The sequence below is a fragment of the Gadus morhua genome, chromosome 20 (assembly GCF_902167405.1).
Source record: "Gadus morhua chromosome 20, gadMor3.0, whole genome shotgun sequence".
NCBI lineage: Eukaryota > Metazoa > Chordata > Actinopteri > Gadiformes > Gadidae > Gadus > Gadus morhua.
Window position 1 is genome coordinate 9,185,856 of NC_044067.1, and position 19,058 is coordinate 9,204,913.

The window sequence follows — 19,058 nt, forward strand, 5'->3', positions numbered from 1 at the left end:
AGATACACTACCGTTCCTACAAAAAAAGCTATGATGGAGATTTCACCCCAAGGTAAACGCACATCTCCCATTACCATTCACACACAGCATCAATACGACTCACATGTATGTGTCACTGGCGTTTTCACCCATGCATGCATTCATTCAAATGGAAATGTGTTTTTCACTACTCCCAAGGGACATCTATTGGACCTGACATTATAAAGAACCATTTTTGCATATTACAAACATTGACCATTTATACGACTCTGGAAGATTGAGGTGATGGTTTGGGCCAAAGCCATCTAAGCATGTCCATTTTCAATCAAATTACTTGAAAACAGCACACCTTCAAGGTCACACACACCAAAGCAATATTTTAACGGGGTGAAAATCAAAAAATCTTCAGAGTTTAAGGTAACAAGGAACAACACAAACTAACAATTTCCCCGGTTTCATCCATCCTGGGGATGGTAATGGTGGTGTTTGGGGGGGGGGGGAGGGGGTTAAGGGTAGTGTCATGTTTCGGGAATGGGGACAATAAAGATAAAATAAAGATGGGGCGACAGCAGGGGAGTCTTTGCTTGCGGAAGTGTCCACTGGATTACTCAGTTTCCCACTGTGGGTGTTTATTGCAATGGCACTCACTTAGAAGCAATCACAGAGTCTTTTTTTTGTGGTTTTCACTAGGCCCTATTCTGTTTCCTCTGTGCCAAGATGTGACCCTGTTCTTCTACGGCGCAGTCCCATCCTACACTAATGAACGTGCATTATAGCATTAGTATTATAGTATAGTATAGTGCTTGAAATGTAGACCATCGCAACACAGTAATACCGCAACATGCGTGCAAAGTATTTAAGAAGAAGCCATCCTCTATGATTAGAATGGTATAAACTGATAAATAGAATAGGACTGTGACTTCAAACCAATTTTCCTGAATGGAGCGATGTGGACAGAAGTCCTTCTCATTCAGGGTGGACCGCACACAGGGCCTCCCTTCTGCTCTGTGATTCTGATTGCTTTGTCCAGCCTACACCAGCGCTCGCACCCTCTAATGACATGCTAATCCATGGCAAGTTATGCCGGTGTTGGGAAGAGGGGAGGTTTTATTTATTCAGGGGTATCTGTTCTGTACACAGCCCATGTCTGAGATGAGCCCTATCGTCATGCCTAACCAGCATCAGAGGTTGAGGTGGGGTTAAGGTGAACCCTACTGGGGTTCGTTATGGTATTGCAGAAAGGCTTGATTCTTGTACAGATTTCATTTAAAAGTCTAGAAGAAAATAAGAGGGAATTTTAATTATGAAAATGTATTGTTTTTATTGTTAGCTGTAGCCTATATCTGTTAAACATTGATTAATCTTAGCTGGTGGCATCAATGGTATTGGCCAAGGAGTTTCAGCTGTTTGTTTAGTTAAAAATAGGGATGACAGTTCAGTGCCCAAAAATCAAATTGTTGCACATTCTAAAGTGAGTACTGGAATACCTATTTATCAGGGTTATTTATTTTAACGAGATGTTGTGAAACAATGATCTGAGAACGTTTTTACACATTTGCATGTATCGCCAGTCAGTTTTATTCTGTACTTTATACAGTCCATGTGTGTTTCACCCACACCAGAGCTCCTGAACAGCGATTGCAATGTTATGTCCATTAGGAAATGTTGAAATGTGACCTATCAGGTTGAATTGCATTTTAGTTATTGTAAGGCTATTGTTAAGTGAAGGGCCCCAAATCTGTTCCCAGGTTGTGTTGACCTGGGCAGGTATAGACCGCCTGAGACATGGGACTCATACTGGTGATAGCGTCTGTAGTTCCCTGAATCACATCCCAATTTAGTGTGTTGTTCGTGTTGTTGTGTGAGTGTTATCTGTTGCCAATTTCCTTCTCAATCCAAAAAATAAATGACGTTAAACTGCATAAGCTGCTATTGAGTTGTTTGTTTCTCTTATAAACAAAAGATGCGCTATTCTGCTGTAAATGTCTCTTTCAGTTTTGTTGTTGGGATATTCCTGGCTTTTGGAATGCGTGGGGAACCGCACCTACCCAGCTACTAAACGTTGGTTAACGAACCTTTTTAACACAGCATCTAAATAAGAATGCATGACGGCACAAGCGCAAAGACTTTGGGCAAATGATATACACTCCGCAAAAACTTTGCCAAAATAGGCAAAGTAGGCTCACAATGACACGGTTCGTGTTTTTCTTTTCTTTGTTCATGGGGAGATTTTGACAAGTCGTCCTTCATGCTCGGCAAAAACTTGACTCCGTCACAAGCTGAATCAGGTGGCCAAGGAAATGAGGCAAATAACGGGCTGAATTTGGAATGCTGTACCAGAATAAGCCAGGTTGGGACACAAGGGGTGGCTCAGATTTAGCCCCTGGGCCAGCTGGTCGTGGCAGGGCCGGACAGCGAGGCATGCATGCAATCTCGCTGACCGTTCTGTTTCCCACTGAGCTCATTCACTTGGCACTCTGGGGGAAGTGGAGGTTTATGCCAAGAGGTGTGGCATCTCTATTCAAATGAGCGTGTCTGGGCTTCACGAATACCCTCTCCTGTGTATAGTTATAACAAAACCCTTCACACTACTTCTATCGATCGGGCGCCGAGTGCACTTCCTCGGGAGCAGCCAAAGAGTACCCCCAGGCCGAACTCTTGCCAAGAGATATAAGATATGATAACAACTATCGGATATCTATAGCCATTCTTCTGAAACAAAAGGCCCATTCACTGCGGTCGAAGCATCCATTGTGTGAGGTTGTGTTGTGACTCGAGAGGCAGAGAGGCTGTAATTTATTCATCTCACTAGACCTGCAATGTCACGCCAGTAACTTATTTATCATTAACAATGCGCGCTAATTAATTGTCTGTTTAGGGGACGGCCTCTTATGAAGAACATTCCTCGATTGGTCTCTTGGGTTCACTTTCATCGCAGCATGCAAGCTAATTAAGCATCAACATCTTGTTAGTTTTACTTAAAGGAGATATGGGGGAAGGTCAAGGTAGGTAGAGAAGGAAAACAAACACAACATGGAGGATTAGGAGAAAATAACACATTCTGACATTCAGTTATTTTTGGGCACACAGTTGGACTTAGAAATTTTGTTTAGAGGCATGACATTGCCTACTCCCCGTACTGTTTTCTAAGCGAATGTCAAGGGCACACGCAAACATAAAACAAGGATGCCATTCCTCATTTGTGGCACAATTCATTCTTACTGGATGCCCTTATCACCAGCTTTTAAAATCACCTTTGGATCAGATAACCCACCCCAGGTGTCAAATTTCCTGTTTATTGTATTGGGGAGCTACTTCTCTAACAAACATATGATAAATACTATTGTTTATTCTGAGTTGAATGGAAGGACGGTCATGGTGGTGATGCAGATAGACAATAAATCAAGTCGGTTTGTATTCTCCTGGGTCAGCCAGAGACAGCTTGTACAAACAATGGCCGCAGGGTAACTTGTGTTTGACGGTATGTATGCACTGGGCCGAAACGGACAAATACACTTATGATCTGATTTACCTAAACGCAAGACGTCCTTAAATACTACAATCGGGGCATCTGATTAGTTGTATGGCCGTCTGCAAACACATATATAATCGCTGCCTACCATGGTTTGTCACTTTAGGAAACAAAGCAGAAGGTTGATTTAGGTTAAAAGCCTCGTAACGGTTGTTTTTTCACAAGATGGTAGGCTAGTCTTCAATGACATGCAACCAACTACGTAAATACAACACATACAAATTTGATCGAACACGTGAGGTTGATAACCTACATATTCTCACCAGAATCGGTAATATCCCTTTCATCATCAGAGAAGGACTTGAGACTAGACGGGGATGGCGTCACTGGGTCCAAAATGACACAACAACAAGCCATAATGATATACTGCCAACGTAATGGCCCACCCGGTGCACCCATCTACCGTCACATGACATCATAGCACTCTCAGACTGAGTAGCAGCAGTAAAGCATTTATAAATAATACTTCTAAAAAAATAAAGTAACTCAACTTCATCTCTGGTAGCTTGTGTTGAGCTTTAATAGTAATCAAACAGAAACTTGTTGTGGTACTCAAAAGCTATGTTGTGTGAGAAAGCAGCGCAATCCACACACTATAAACGATTTTGTTGTTAGAGAATAAATGTAATGTAGTAAATAAATAGATAAATATCCCAATTTCAATGTAAACTAAGCCATGGAGCGTTCCTTTTCTAGTCAATAGCTCCCCATTTTTGTGCATGAACTATGTCCATATGACCTGCTTGATTTCAGTATGTTATCCAAGGGAGTGTATCATTTTTCTGATCTCATAGATATTGTGATCGTTGACTTTTACCGGCTACTATTTACCTAAAGTGTGGTGCTTTTTGAGCAATATCAGGTATGGTTCACTTTCAATAACTTGTGAATACTACACTGCTTTTCTGGTTACCGGAGGTGAAAGGCAACCTCAAAGGTCGACGGCATTACATTTTCTTTCCTTTGGGCGGATTCAGTTGGTCCTGGTAACCAGATTCCTGAGTACCAGTTCCTGGTAGCAACTGGAACATAATAACAAGTTATCATACAAAGAAGCTTCAGCAAGAGGTTCTCATTTTTTTTTTGCCTAATCCCTTCTTAGATGCACCACCACATCCTTTATTTTACAAAGTATGCTAACAATATCAAAGAGGGGCATATTGAGGGGTAAATTATGAAAATATAAGCAAGAGGGAAGTGTACTGACATTTTAAGACCGCATTTATATGTGGAAATTAGTCCCTTTATTGAACTTCCCAAATTGTATTTACAGCACGCTTCATGAAAGCATATCCTTCATGCTCTTTCTCCTTCTTTCCATTTTCATTACATTCATTACAGGTGATTACGTATAGCTTGGTTTTTGGGTGAAATGGTATGCAGCCACCCTGAGTGCAAACCTGTCACTCATCTATTTGACTTTAAACTTCCCTTCAGATAAATCAAAAATAATACAAAGGGTCTGCTTTGAAACGCCATTCAGACGAGAACTCTGCATACAAGTTGTTTGGGCTTTAAAGAGGATGTCATTTCTACGTATTATAGATTAAAGGGGTTGTTAGGACCATTTGTATTGTTGTATTTACATTCAATCACAATCCTTGGAAATCCTGTAGCACATCATGCGCAAACAATCTAAGGCCTTTTTTTTATAACTCGAAAGAAGCCTTGACAATGTGTACACTCCGAACGATTAAATCGCTCTACCATAGCAGAAACTAAAAATAATCATTGAATCTGCAGATGGTATATGTTCACAATATTCCATGGTGTTTGGAAAAGGTTAAAGGCCAATGCCCTTATAAATAAAAGTATTTTATATGATAACAAGTAAAACTCCGGACAGGGTTGGCTATTAATGGCCAGGGAGTCCCATCCCGGGGCAACAGTGTTAATCGGAGCAATAGGTCTCCTTCCTCCCGGATCAATGTCAGCACAAATTTCAAATTGCTTTCCTGATGCGCGCCAAGTTATCTGTGATTCAACTTTAATAGCTTATTGAGCGGAGACGGCATTTAAGGAGCAAGGCTGTATTTCACGTTATTGACAATCAAACGCACACAACTTTCTCATTACCATACATTAGGAACAAACAGAATTAATCTTGACAACACCAATGGGAATCGGGGGGGGGGGCTCCGGTTACACGCTTGTTTAAACAAACACCCTTTGCTTGGCAGCTCGGTGATCACAAGAGAAGTGGATGTGTGGTGAGGTACCCCGGGGAGGGGGGGGGAGGGAGGGGAGCGGCAACACAGGACTCCATTGGACTGCCACAGCACAAATCAATGTGGAAAGCATTCAGGATGAGGCAGTGGGATGCCTTCCATGTATAAATGATGCCTTCCATTACGCATGCAGAAGGCCGAAGCCATCCCTGGGTGTAACCTGGCTGTTGCACCGCTGCCTTGGCGCATGAGAGCTTCCCCCCGCCGTCGTCGTTCTCCGGCGTGTCTTCTGGCAGTGACGCCCCTCTCAAAGTACATTCGACGTCTTCGCCGAGGAGGCTGCCCGACGTGTCCGTCTGTTTCATTTTTATTTTAGAACGACAAATTAGCAATAGAAAGCTAGCATGGTGTTGAAGTGGGAGCGCAAAATTCGCACACGCAATTTTCATCTTCCTCCTCAGCATTGATGCATGCACGGATGCAATGAAAGGCTGATGGAGGTGAGCGGGACATATTTAGACGATGGGAAAAAAAAAGGAAAAATAACCAGCGCCTATTACACTCCTTTTTACTGAGCTCATTACGCCGTGATGCACCAGCCCGGCCCACTCCGGGCTGGCCCTCCCGGCAGCGAAATGTAGTGCTGCTCGGATGACAAAATGAGTGGTGGCAAATCAAGCGTTGCGTGCTAAATCAGATGACATTTCGCTGCACCTGAAGGTCGAGTGGTTTGTCAACACGCACACACACACACACACACACATAGCCTGAAGACAGTTTTGCCTCCCTCCCCCCCATGGTGTACACATCACTGTCCCAGTAGTCGCTCAGACATGGACATGGAAGCAGAGGATTTTAGGGGAAAGGCAGGCAGGCAAACAAGTGGTGTGTGGAGTAATATAAAAGTAAAAGGACCAAAGAACGAACACACAACTCATATGGTGAAGGTGTGTGTGTGTGTGTGTGTGTGTGTGTGTGTGTGTGTGTGTGTGTGTGTGTGTGTGTGTGTGTGTGTGTGTGTGTGTGTGTGTGTGTGTGTGTGCGTTCCTCGCTTCAAAGAAAGCCCCTCTTATGTTTGAATGATGTGAGAAGCTCTGGTCCGGGCGTCGACTTGCTTCTAAACAAGATGTCATTAATTTGTAATCAGGATGTCAGAACGGATGCCACCAAAGGTACGCTCCCTTGTGACCAGGTTAGGCGATTTGTTTCCGAGCACGGCAAGTGTAGAAACGCATACAAAATCAGCCACAACATAGAACATTTCGTCTTTTTGGACTGTACTGCTAATCTGTGGGTTTGCGCGTTACGTCATGCGGAATATCATTCAAATGTCATCTTTGAAGTGAATCCCCTCTGTGGTAATGTGTTGCGAGGTCAGGCACATGACCCCTCCCCTCTCTGAAATGGTCCCACTGCTTTCTGTAGAACCCAATGGAGTGGGTCACGCACGTGGATTTAACGTGCCTCAAGAGAACGCCCATTAAGACCAACACCTATGAACCTGAACAATTGCTTTTGGTCATTTGAATGTAATGTAATGTAAAGAGAAGCAAAGCCATACTTTATGTGAATTCACGCCACGCACTGGCTTTCGACTAAATATACTTCAAAAGAGGCAACACAGGGTTGGTTTGCAGCCAATGACTGCAGTGAGCAGCCAACAGCGTTAGGAGGGCTTCAGCTTGAATTATTCATCATAGGGCAACACGCTGACCGTTTAATTCTATGAGCCAAGGGTACATTATTAAGAAACCAACAAATTATGTCAGTGTTTTCCGGATTATTACACACAGAGGACGATGCAATGACAGGGGGGTCTGGGCTGTTGGCTAGACCTAAGGTACATTCAGGCCATTTGACAATACATGGGCCAAACCTCCGGGCGGGCAGGGCGAAAGGCATGCAGAATGCAGCCACGCGGGAGAACATCGGCTCAAGAGGAGGTGCTAATCTCACACCTGTCATAACGCCTCAGTGTTTGTATATCGCAGGTCAAACATTGTTTGCATTTATATTCAGTGAGGTAAACTAAACACACATACAGAGACAGAGACGGGGGGGGGGGGGGGGGGGGGGGGGGGGGGTGGGAGAGAGAGAGAGAGGATGCAAATAAAAGAGGACGGCAGACAGGTGAAGAGATAAATACATGGGGAGCCAGAGAAATTGCACTAAAGTGGGTTTATTGAGACAATGTCGAGGCGAAGCACGACTTGTAGTAACACTTGATTCTGTGGGCAAATGGACAAAAAGCACCAGGGGGGACCAGACCAGTTTGTGACATTAGACATTATTCTGAATAAAGGGACAAACGTCCAGTGAAGCAGAAATAGCCAGGCCTGACACTCAGAGGATAACATGTGAAAATAATGCCGGTGACATTTGTGGTCCATGTTATTTCCATTGGCCGAATGGTAGCACACTGACATTTCCATCCACGGCCCAAGGATGCAGTTTGTTTTTCAGGTTTCAAATCTATTTCAAAACCGTAATGCACACATATCTGGCAGACTGACTCAGCCATGTTGGTAAAAGCTGTGAAGACGCACAAACCCATTAACAGTTTAGCCCTAAAAGGGTTCTCTTTTTATGTCCAGGAGTTCGTTCCGTTCACGTATTCAAGAGCTGTGTTCTTTACTCCCTAATGGCTGCCAAACAAAGGAAACTGTATGGTGCGGGGGTGTGGCTATAGGGTCTTTATTCCTGTACGCAGCATGAACTGCTCACACGCAGGTCATCCACAGATACAGCACATCGATCTGCAATCGCACATCACTTTTGAGATCTCACATCCCCTTCCGATTGTAAAAACTTAAATAAATCAATACGCTCGCGTCCAGATATGTTCATGCAAGCAAAATTCGTATTCTGAGGATAAAACCAGCACCTCAACTCCGGCGACAGCATTGACGTACGCAGCCAACACCGGGAAAAAAAAACACACACAACAACAGCAAGCTAAAACACGGACAGGAACAGGGTAATTAGTCACAATAGGTGTCGGGGACGAGGAAGGGCAGGGAGGCGATTTGACTGAAGGCTCAATCGATCCCTGGGAAAAAAAAGAGGGAGGGTGCCTCTGGTAGGCAGCGGCCATCCATCAGGGGGGAACCGGGTGCTCCAGCACCCCGCGCTAGTCTGGCCGGGTTTGTTTAGTACCCAGGTATGTACAGCCCAAAGCACTTTCACACATGCACAAGCACACACTGTGTCGCTAACGCACGCACACCGACTCCCCTGTAGATACATGGACACAGGCGAGTGGATGTGTGCAAGTATACACTCGAGACACACAAACACATGCAGACGCACACGGACACACCCATTAACGCTGCTGCCGACCGCTAGGCACACCACTCTTGTCAGCACGAGACAAATGTGTGTGTGAGTAAAATACTCCCGGGGGTTAGCGGGTTAGGAGGATGGAGTCGGGGAGGAGGTGGGGGTAAAGGCGGAGGTGGGGGGGGATGGGAGGCGTGTGCGTGTGAGCGTGTGCATATGTGACTACGCGTGCATGTGTGTGTGCTCACCGCGCGTGTGGGGACACGGTGTAGAGCTAGGAAGCCTTCCTCGTTAGGTCAACAAAGCCCTGGCTCCTCCTCATCTCAGCAGTAGCACGGTGAGGATCTGCAGAGCCCCCTCCAGGGTGAGGGGAGCTGTAGGAGCGGCCCCCTCATCTCCCCCCAATATAAACTGTAGGGGGGGGGGGTTCAGTGGCTGACCACAGGTGGGCTTGATCTGATTAGATACCGGTGATGCATATCAGGGGGGGGGGGGGGGGGGGGGGGGTTGGGCGATGTTGCATTGGTGCAACCAACCAGTGGGACTGTAATGTATCCCCCCACCCCCCCTCCCCCCCCTAGCCTCTGCGTTGTAAAAGTTGGGTGTGGGAGGAGAGAGGCAGGGGTTCTGAATCAGGTTACATGGCAGGCGCTACGCCGGGGGGGGTTAGTGTAGATGTGTGTCAGTTTGTGTTAGTCTATATATATATACAGGTGCTGGTCAAATTATTAGAATATCATGAAAAAGTTGATTTATTTCAGTAATTATATTCAGAACGTGAAACTTACATATTATATCAATTCATTACACACAGAGTGATATATTTGAAATGTTTATTTCTTTTAATTTGGATGATTAGTACTGACAATTACTGAAAATCCCAAATTCAGTATCTCAGAAAATTAGAATATTAGTTACGACTAGTACAAAAAATGATTTTTTAGAAATGTGGGCCAACTGAAAAGTATGAACATGGAAAGTTTCAGCATGTATGGCAATCAATACTTAGTTGCAGCTCCTTTTGCCTGAATTGCTGCAGCAATACGGCGTGGCATGGAGTCGACCAGTCTGTTGCACTCCTCAGGTGTTATGAGAGCCCAGGTTGCTTTAATAGTGGCCTTCAGCTCTTCAGCATTGTTGGGTCTGGCATCTCGCATCTTCCGCTTCACAATACCCCGTAGGTTTTCTATGGGGTTAAGGTCAGGTGAGTTTGCAGGCCAATCCAGAAGAGGGATACCATGGTCCTTAAACCAGGTACTGGTAGATTTGGCACTGTGTGCAGGTGCCAAGTCATGTTGGAAAATGAAATCGTCACCTCCATAAAGTTGGTCCGCGGCAGGCAGCATAAAGTGTTCTAAAACTTCCTGGTAGACTGCTGCATTGACCCTGGACCTCAGGAAACACAGTGGACCAACAGCAGCAGATGACATGGCACCCCAGACCATTACTGACTGTGGAAATTTTACACTGGACTTCAGGCAACGTGGATTCTGTGCCTCTCCTGTCTTCCTCAAGACTCTGGGACCTTGATTTCCAAAGGAGATACAAAATTTACTTTCATCTGAAAACATAACTTTGGACCACTCAGCAGCAGTCCAGTCCATTTTGTCTTGAGCCCAGGCGAGACGCTTTTGACGTTGTCTCTTATTCAAGAGTGGCTTTACACGAGGAATGCGACAGGTGAAGCCCATATCTTGCATACGTCGGTGTGTGGTGCTTCTTGAAGCACTGACTCCAGCTACAGTCCACTCTTTGTGGATCTCCCTCACATTTTTGAATCGGTTTTGTTTGACAATCCTCTCCAGGGCGCGTTTATCCCTCTTGCTTGTACACTCTTTTCTACCACATCTTTTTCTTCCCTTCGCCTCTCTATTAATGTGCTTGGACACAGAGCTCTGGGAACATCCAACCTCTTTGGCAATGACCTTTTGTGTCTTGCCCTCCTACTTTAAAGTATCAATGGTCATCTTTTGGACAGTTGTCAAGTCAGCAGTCTTCCCCATGATTGTGTGTCATACAGAATCAAAACGAGAGACCATTTAAAGGCTTTTCCAGGTGTTTTGAGTTAGTTAGCTAATTAGAGTGTGGCACCAGCTGTCTTCAATATCTGACCTTTTCACCTTATTCTAATTTTCTGAGATGTTGAATTTAGGGTTTTCATTGGTTGTCAGCTATAATCATCTTCTTTTTGGCAAAAAACACTGATAATGTATCAGTCTGTTTGGAATGAATGTATACATTCTACAGGTTTGACTTTCTAAATGGAATTAATGAAATAAATCAACTTTTTCATGATATTCTAATAATATGACCAGCACCTGTATATGTGTGTGTGTGTCTACGTCAGGGATGTTGGTAAAAAATGTGTGTATATATGCCGTGTTGCGTGTTTTGGGGGGGCGAGATAACAACACTGGGTGGGGATTCCGTGCGGGAGCATCCAGGGAGCCAGAAGGAGAGCGGGGGTGTGCGCGGCGGGGTGCGCGGCGGGGTGCGCGGAGGGGTGCGCGTGTGTGTGGATCAGATAGCAGACAGCATGCTAAGCTGCAGGGACGTCCGCTGCAGTGGAACTGTAGACGGCTAATTGACAGGCCGTTATGAGATGGCGTTCCATATACTCAGTCACTTTCACGCCCCCCCCCCCCCCCCCCCCCCCCCCCCCCCGGCGGCACGCCATCACACGCACACAAACATCCACCAGCTAGAAAGGTGTGATGTTGGATGATGAAAAGGGGCATGTGTGTGTGTGTGTGTGTGTGCAAGTGTGTATGTTAGCGATGTGTTCTTATGTGTGTGGATGCGAAGGAGGTGGTTTTCTCACAGTGTGTGTGTGTGTGTGTGTGTGTGTGTATATGTGTGTGTGTGTGTGTGTGTGTGTGTGTGTGTGTGTGTGTGTGTGTGTGTGTGTGTGTGTGTGTGTGTGTGTGTGTGTGTGTGTGTGCGCGAGCAGGTATCAGACCCACTAAGGGGGTGGATGTCACTTCGACAGTCAATCTGCCCGGGATGGCGGTGGCATATCACCCCTCAGAGCCCTTGCATACATGGACTCACACACACACACACACACACACACACACACACACACACACACACACACACACACACACACACACACACACACACACACACACACACACACACACACACACACACACACACACACGTGTGCAGGCCAAGGAAGGCCTGGGTTATTTTGTACATTATTGACAGGCAGGCAGAACATTAAAAAGTGAGAAAGCTCCTCTAGTGATTGTTGTTGCGTTTGTGGAGATTTATGTGGGTTGTGTGACAGCACAATGCCAACGAAAGAGGCCATAGTGTCTTTAGAATCATCACATTGATAATTACATTTTGGTCCATCTTGCTTGCTGGTTATCCAGGATTGGCACACACACTACATGCATTCATGTAGTGTGTGTGCGCTCCTTCATGTGTTGTATTCCGTGGCGAGTCCATCATTTCTGGCAAGGGCATGTGCAAAAACAAATTTCTGTCAGCAGCTCCACGGATAAAATAATAAATAAAATGAAAACAGGTATAATATATATATTCCAAAAAGGAAGTCTTCCAACAGTGTATTACTGTGCCATTCTTCATTTGCAAAACGCTTTGCACCACCGGGAGAAAGCACCGACGTGATCACCAGCGAATGCACCCAATAATGCACAGCGTTCAGGTTTTCCACTTTAGCAGCAATCTACGGGCTACGTCTCTTACATCAAGGCCCCCCCTGCTGCAGTGCTTGAACGCTGCCATACATCACGACAACAACACGATTCACCATGCTGGTTGATAACCAATCTGCGGTTAAATATTCATGTGTCTACATCACGTTGGACGGAATTGAATTAGCCCTAACAAGCGTGTGTGTGATCCTCTGACTAATGAAGCATCTAAGGTTGACCCATTTAATTGTGGTACTCATTCAGAACCAGAAACATTAAATTAAATGTTCAATGTGTGTGTGTAATGTCGACCGTTTTCTTTATCGAACAGGCGTGGTGCTACATGACCCGTTATGATCTAAACATTGGGAAAACATTAAGAAAAATGGAACAGTAAACATGAACAAGGGTACATGGGTGGCCGGGTCTCCTCAGCATATTACAGAGACCCACTTCCCCCATCATCCATGTTTCACCAAGCTGCCTGCCCATTGCACTCGGAGGTCCTCCGGTAATGTAGGCCTCCATTGTAAACTCATTTGCCCGTTGCCCTCGGAACTCTTGTTAAAGCACATCGACCCCAAAGGAAGCAGGGCTCAATATTTGTTCCCTCATCCATCACTTAAACATGGGTGCGTAGCAGCCGCCCGGCGCCACCTGACATCACGACGACATACGCTCCCGGCCGCCATGAGTTCCCCTTGCCGATTCGCCCTCACCGTATTGATTTACATTAAGGGGCCTGAATTCAACACCAAAGTGATAGATGAAAGCGGGAAAGAGGAGGGAGGGGGTCAAGATCACCTGTGGCCTAATTCCGCTAAGCGTCAGATTATCTTAGATGCAACGTGCACACTCGTATCTACCCCGATGTGACTCTCTGTGAAGAACGAAACCACCATACAAGCAGAATGCACCCCCGCCCCCACTCCCTCCAGAACTACTGGACGCATCTGTGTGTGTGTGCGTGTGTGTGTGTGGTGAATGTGTGTGTGTGTTCAGAGTGTTTACCCCCCCCACCCAACATACACACAAACAGCCCTGCGGGCACATGGTTCTGCTAGTCGCTTAAGCCAACGCTGCGATGTATGCAGAAGGGATCTGTCCTTGCTGTTAGCGTAGATCTGTTAATGCGGAAGCAAACACAGCTGAAAGATTTGGGTTCGGGGGGGTTGGGAGGGCAGGGGGTGGGGGTCAACGCGTAGCAGCCCCCCCATCACTCAATGAGAGTAAAACAAAACATAAGAACATAATGCCCAAGGGAGCCCAGCCTCAGTACATGGTAGAACAACAATTATTGGGATGGGGATGGGGGTGTGGAGAGAGAGAGAGAGAGAGAGAGAGAGAGAGAGAGAGAGAGAGAGAGAGAGAGAGAGAGAGAGAGAGACAGAGAGAGAGCGCGCGTGAGTCAGAGAGGAGACGAGACAGAGAGCCTGAGAGAAGAGGCAGAAAGAGCGACCGTGAGAAAGCCGGACGGAGAATGAGAGGAGACAGTCGAAGGGAGAAAAGGGGGAAAACAACACTAATTCATTTATTCATGGCTTGCCGACTCAGCTTCTTGCAATGTGATGATTAATCAGAGTCAATAATGCAATGTTTAATTATGAAGAATGGCGTTAATGCCCCCGTCAAAGAGACACGCCACGTCGGCCAAGGACAGCAGAACTAAACTCTCCCCAAGGGTGTGTGTCCTCTGCTGGATAAATCAGAGAGCCTGTTCCTTTTATTCCACTCCCTCATTAAACCTATTTTACAGACAACTATCCTCTGCCAATTCGTTTTTTATAATTTATGTACATTTATATATATACATATTTTTATTTCAAGCACCACACGGTGAACAACCCCATTTTCAGAGAGAGAGAAAGAGAATGGTGTGTTAACCCCCTCTCCCCCACTCCACCACTCACACTCACGCACAAAGGAGTGCAACACGACCATTACCTTAATAAAACATCTGGAGCCCCTGGAGTAATCAATCCCAACACAGCGCATTACGAGCAGGCAGTCCTGATGCATGACCCGTGGGACAGAGAGTAATGACCTATGAATCAGGATACATTTGTATGTTATTAGCATGAGTGTTTGAGCGTGCGTGCCTGTATGCGTGCAGGGAAACTTCACGTGTTCACTTTGCATCTGACTAATAACACATCCACTGTCATAAAATACCCTACTTTATATCCCCCCCCACCCTATCCCAACCCCAGTCTCTGTGCTCTATTTATTGTTGTACCCGTGCCATACACACGCTCACACATACACACACACGCACACACACATACATTTCTAACGAGGACATGGGGGCGGTGAGGTGCACATGTGTGGTGGGTGGGATCTGCCATGCAATCGCAGTTGCGGAAGCCTTCCCCCACACCGTGTCCCAGACCCCAGATGCAACTCCCCCCAGCCCCCCAGCCTGCCTCCGTGCATGTCTCACCCATAGAGCGGCTCACAGCCTCAGCCGTGAACCTGCTGCTCCCCGGGCATCGGCCACTCTGGGCTGGGGCTGAATCGGCCTGGAAAGACCCCCCCCTTTAAAAGACAACCGAAGGACTGACATCAAACCAAACACGGACCAGCCAACACAAAGCAGTGACACACTGGGGTGCATCGTCATCGACAATAATATCACTAACTATGAGGATAAAAGTGTGTGTGTGTGTGTGTGTGTGTGTGTGTGTGTATTTGTGTGTGTGTGTCGGTGCGTGTGTGTGAGAGAGAGATGATGGGATGTGAGAGAGAGAGAGAGAGAGAGAGAGAGAGAGAGAGAGAGAGAGAGAGAGAGAGAGAGAGAGAGAGAGAGAGAGGCTTTCAGGGGGGCGGTGGGGAGGGCGACATCGACTGACATGAGACAGACATTTCCCGGACGTCAGAAATGTCGGGTAATTAATGTACTCAGGGAGGACCGGGTGTCAACGTGTCACAGGACGTCCTCATCAAACAGGCTTACAGAGTGCATTACCTCCCTTCTCTCCGATGCTCTGCGCTGCTGCTTCACAGTGAATTATGTCCCCATTTACTTTTCCTTTTTGTTCTAGTCATCAGAGTATCATACAATTACCCATCCCCTTTTTTTTCTTTTTTTTGGGGCCGAGATGAAACAACAAATGGAAAACATAGTCAGGGGGAGACTTAATGTGTTCTCCTGTCACTAGTTCTCAATATCCAAGCGGGCGGCATCCTTTTGAAGACGGAGATGCGAGGCACGGTTGGCATTTGGAAGAGGTGTGTGTGTTTGTGTGTGTGTGTGTGTGTGTGTGTGTGTGTGTGTGTGTGTGTGTGTGTGTGTGTGTGTGTGTGTGTGTGTGTGTGTGTGTGTGTTATTGTATTGGTGTGTTGGGGGTCATTTGTAGGGTCCGTCCATACTGACACATCAAAGGTAATGTAGTGCAATATCACCACACTGAGGCAGGATCCTTAGGTGTTGGGAAGGTGAGCCTATCAGTGTTTTGCATGCCCTATTAAGACTTGACACCCGTGCTTTATCATCAGCAAAGCAATTGCATATTCCCATTCCTGCTGGAAAGATGAGGGAATCCATCTCCTGCATGGAGAGTGCTTTTAATAAATAGTGCAAAGAACACAGACACACACCCCTTTCCTTCACCCTAATTTTTTGCTTGTGTAGACGCGCCACACACACACACACGCACAAAAGAAAATAAAAAAATACACCAATGCGCGCTCCCTCTCTCTCTTATGGAAATTGTTTCCTTCCTTTTAGCCAATCTGGCTAATGCAGAAATCATGTATGTCTCTCTCTAAATATTTAATCCTAACAGCAGTGAGACTGAAATACAACGTTGCGGGAGCATTACTTCCCTTTTCCAAAAGGTACAAGCCAGAGTTCAGAGAGAGAGAGAGAGAGAGAGAGAGAGAGAGAGAGAGAGAGCGAGAGCAATAGAGACCAAGAGCGAGAGAGAGACCAAGAGCTAGAGAGGCGAGCGAGAGAGAGACGAGCGAGAGAGAGACGAGCGAGAGAGAGACGAGCGAGAGAATGCAAGAGAGCGAGACAGCGTGCGCACGAAAGAGAGACAGAGCGAGAGAGAGCAAAAGAACGCAAGAGAGAGAGTGAGTACGAGAGTGAGAACACGAGAGAGCATGCAAGAGAGAGTGAGAGTGAGAAAGAGCGAGAGAGTGTGTGGGGGTAATGACAGAGATGCGAGGGAGAAGAAGGAGTTGGTCATTTTGAAAGACAATTTTGTTTGCCAGGCACTCTCTGTTAGAGAAGTAGGAGAAAGCACTGAACTACAATTATTTTTCTCTTCCTTTAAATGTTGTTCAAGAATAAAAAATATAAAAAATGACTGTTTCTTCCCACTCCCTGTGAGGACCTTCCTGTTCGATGCCACATTCGACTCTGGTCCACAGGGAAGCACTAGCCTAGGCACAAAGAACTGTTGCTGCAGGTGCTTGCGACTGGATAAAAGCTACAGCACAGTGACTCAGCCAAAGCACTCCGTCTTGCATACAGTAATCACACACACTTCCCCGAAACAACATGATCCCCCGTAAGCGCCAAGTAGTGCAAGGAAAAAAGTAGTTTTGGAAAGCTAAAAAAGCTGAACAAAAAATAACACACACGCACGCACGCACACACACACACACACACACACACACACACACACACACACACACACACACACACACACACACACACACACACACACACACACACACACACACACACACACACACACACACACACACACACAGCAGTGTGTGTGATATCAGCAGTATTTTAAAAAATGAATGACCAGGCGGCATTTTCTCATGAACGCGAAAAATAAAGCAATAAAAGTCATTCACTTCCGGGTGCAGTGGGGTTTCATTACCGTCAGAGCGTTAAACAAACAAAGAGACAACTTTGGAGAAACTTTGGAGAGCACTCACCACAGAGAAGTCATCCACCGAGCAGTTCTGCCCACTGAAGTTGCAGCTCATCAGCATCTCCTCGAGCTGGTGGCCCGTGCGGTTAAAGATGTCCTGCATGTCCGGGGCAGGATACTCCAAATCGGTGGGCCGGTGGCCGTCCTTGTTCTTGGGGGGCAGCCCCGTCAGGTTGGCCAGGTGGTAGATGTCGGCGTCGGTGAGCGCAGAGAAGCGGAAGCGGTTGATGTTGCAGATGGTCACGGCGGGGAACACCATCTCGGGGCTGGCCTCCTCGTTCAGCGCCGTGACGTGCGGATGCTCCAGGTAGGAGATGGCACACTTGGCCGCCTGGTAGAGGAACAGCGCCAGGGAGGCCACGAAGGCCAGCGCCCACAGGGTCTGACGGATGCCCAGGCGGCCCGAGACGAAGATGTGGTTAATCCCATGGAGAGAGCAGGAGTTGGCGAAGCCGGCCAAGTCCTTGACCGGCCGCGCGCAACTCTCCTCGATCAGGCTCTCCGTGTCCCCGTCCTGCTTGGCTTTCTGCTTCTCATCCTCCTCTGCAAATTTGATTTTGCAAACAAATTCGATAGGCATGGGGGCAGCCAGGTCTGCGTTTGTTTTGCTTGTTTTGCTCTGTTGTTGTTGTTGTTGTTGTTGTTTCGGTAGCAGCGGTTCACTTGCTCTCCTTTATCAAGTCCAGGAAAGAAAGGAAAAAAAAAATGAATGAGGTCCGGAGAACGGAGAGAGAGTTTTGGCCGCGGCTGTTTCTGCTGTGACTGTTACGAGCGCTGGCTCTGCTCCTACTGCTGCGGCGACTGCTAGAGCTGCTGCTGCCCGCGCGGCTGAGACAGAGTGACTGGAGCGCTCGTGTGCTGCTGCTGCTGCTGCTGCCTGCGCGGCTCAGAGAGTGACTGGAGCACTCGGGCTGCCTCTGCTGCTGCTCTCTGGACCCTCCACTCACTGCTTGGTCAGCCTGCACCCGCACAGCTTATCAGCGCTAGTACAGCTGTCAGGAAATACACACCAAATACGCAAAGACATGGATGTATTTTATTTCATTTTATGTATTTAATAATATTTGATATATTTAAATATCTATATATATATTTATTGTATGATAAAAAGGGCAAAGAATGACATGCTCTTTTTCACCCCCAGTTTCAAATTTGTTGTTGTTTCATTTTCTTTTTTCTTGTCTTTTCGTTATTGGTCAGACAAAAATAGGCAGTCAGCGCTTAATTATTCATGAGACGGCAACATTGAGATTACTTCCCCCTCACTGGCAGCAGTCGCATCATCCCCGCTGCGGCTGCTTCTCACCCTCCCCACCCCTCCCCCCGACTCAGACCACCCCCCTACACCCCCCGCCCCAACCCGGGTCAGGTCCGATACTTCCTGTTGACAGCTCCCTTCCGCCTAATCCACTTTGTTGGCACGCGTGCGCCCACTCGTTTGACCGCCATGAAGGCAGTGTCAATGGGGGGTTCTGTCAGACAACCGCCGCTTGATGCAAAATGATCCGCAGGGAGGGAAACGGAGAGACTGGGTTTGCGTGGG

The 19,058-nt window shown here is 46.7% G+C and overlaps 1 protein-coding gene across 1 annotated transcript in view; it reads right to left on the bottom strand.

Moving 5' to 3' along the window:
* The window catches only part of asic4a (acid-sensing (proton-gated) ion channel family member 4a), a 65,951-nt gene extending 47,501 nt beyond the window's left edge, over positions 1–18,450 (bottom strand). The window contains exon 1 of the mRNA XM_030344080.1: positions 17,520–18,450. Within this exon, the coding sequence (XP_030199940.1) occupies positions 17,520–18,095 (576 nt within the window). The 5' untranslated portion in view covers positions 18,096–18,450. The remainder of the gene's footprint in view (positions 1–17,519) is intronic.
* Positions 18,451–19,058: the final 608 nt, after the last annotated feature.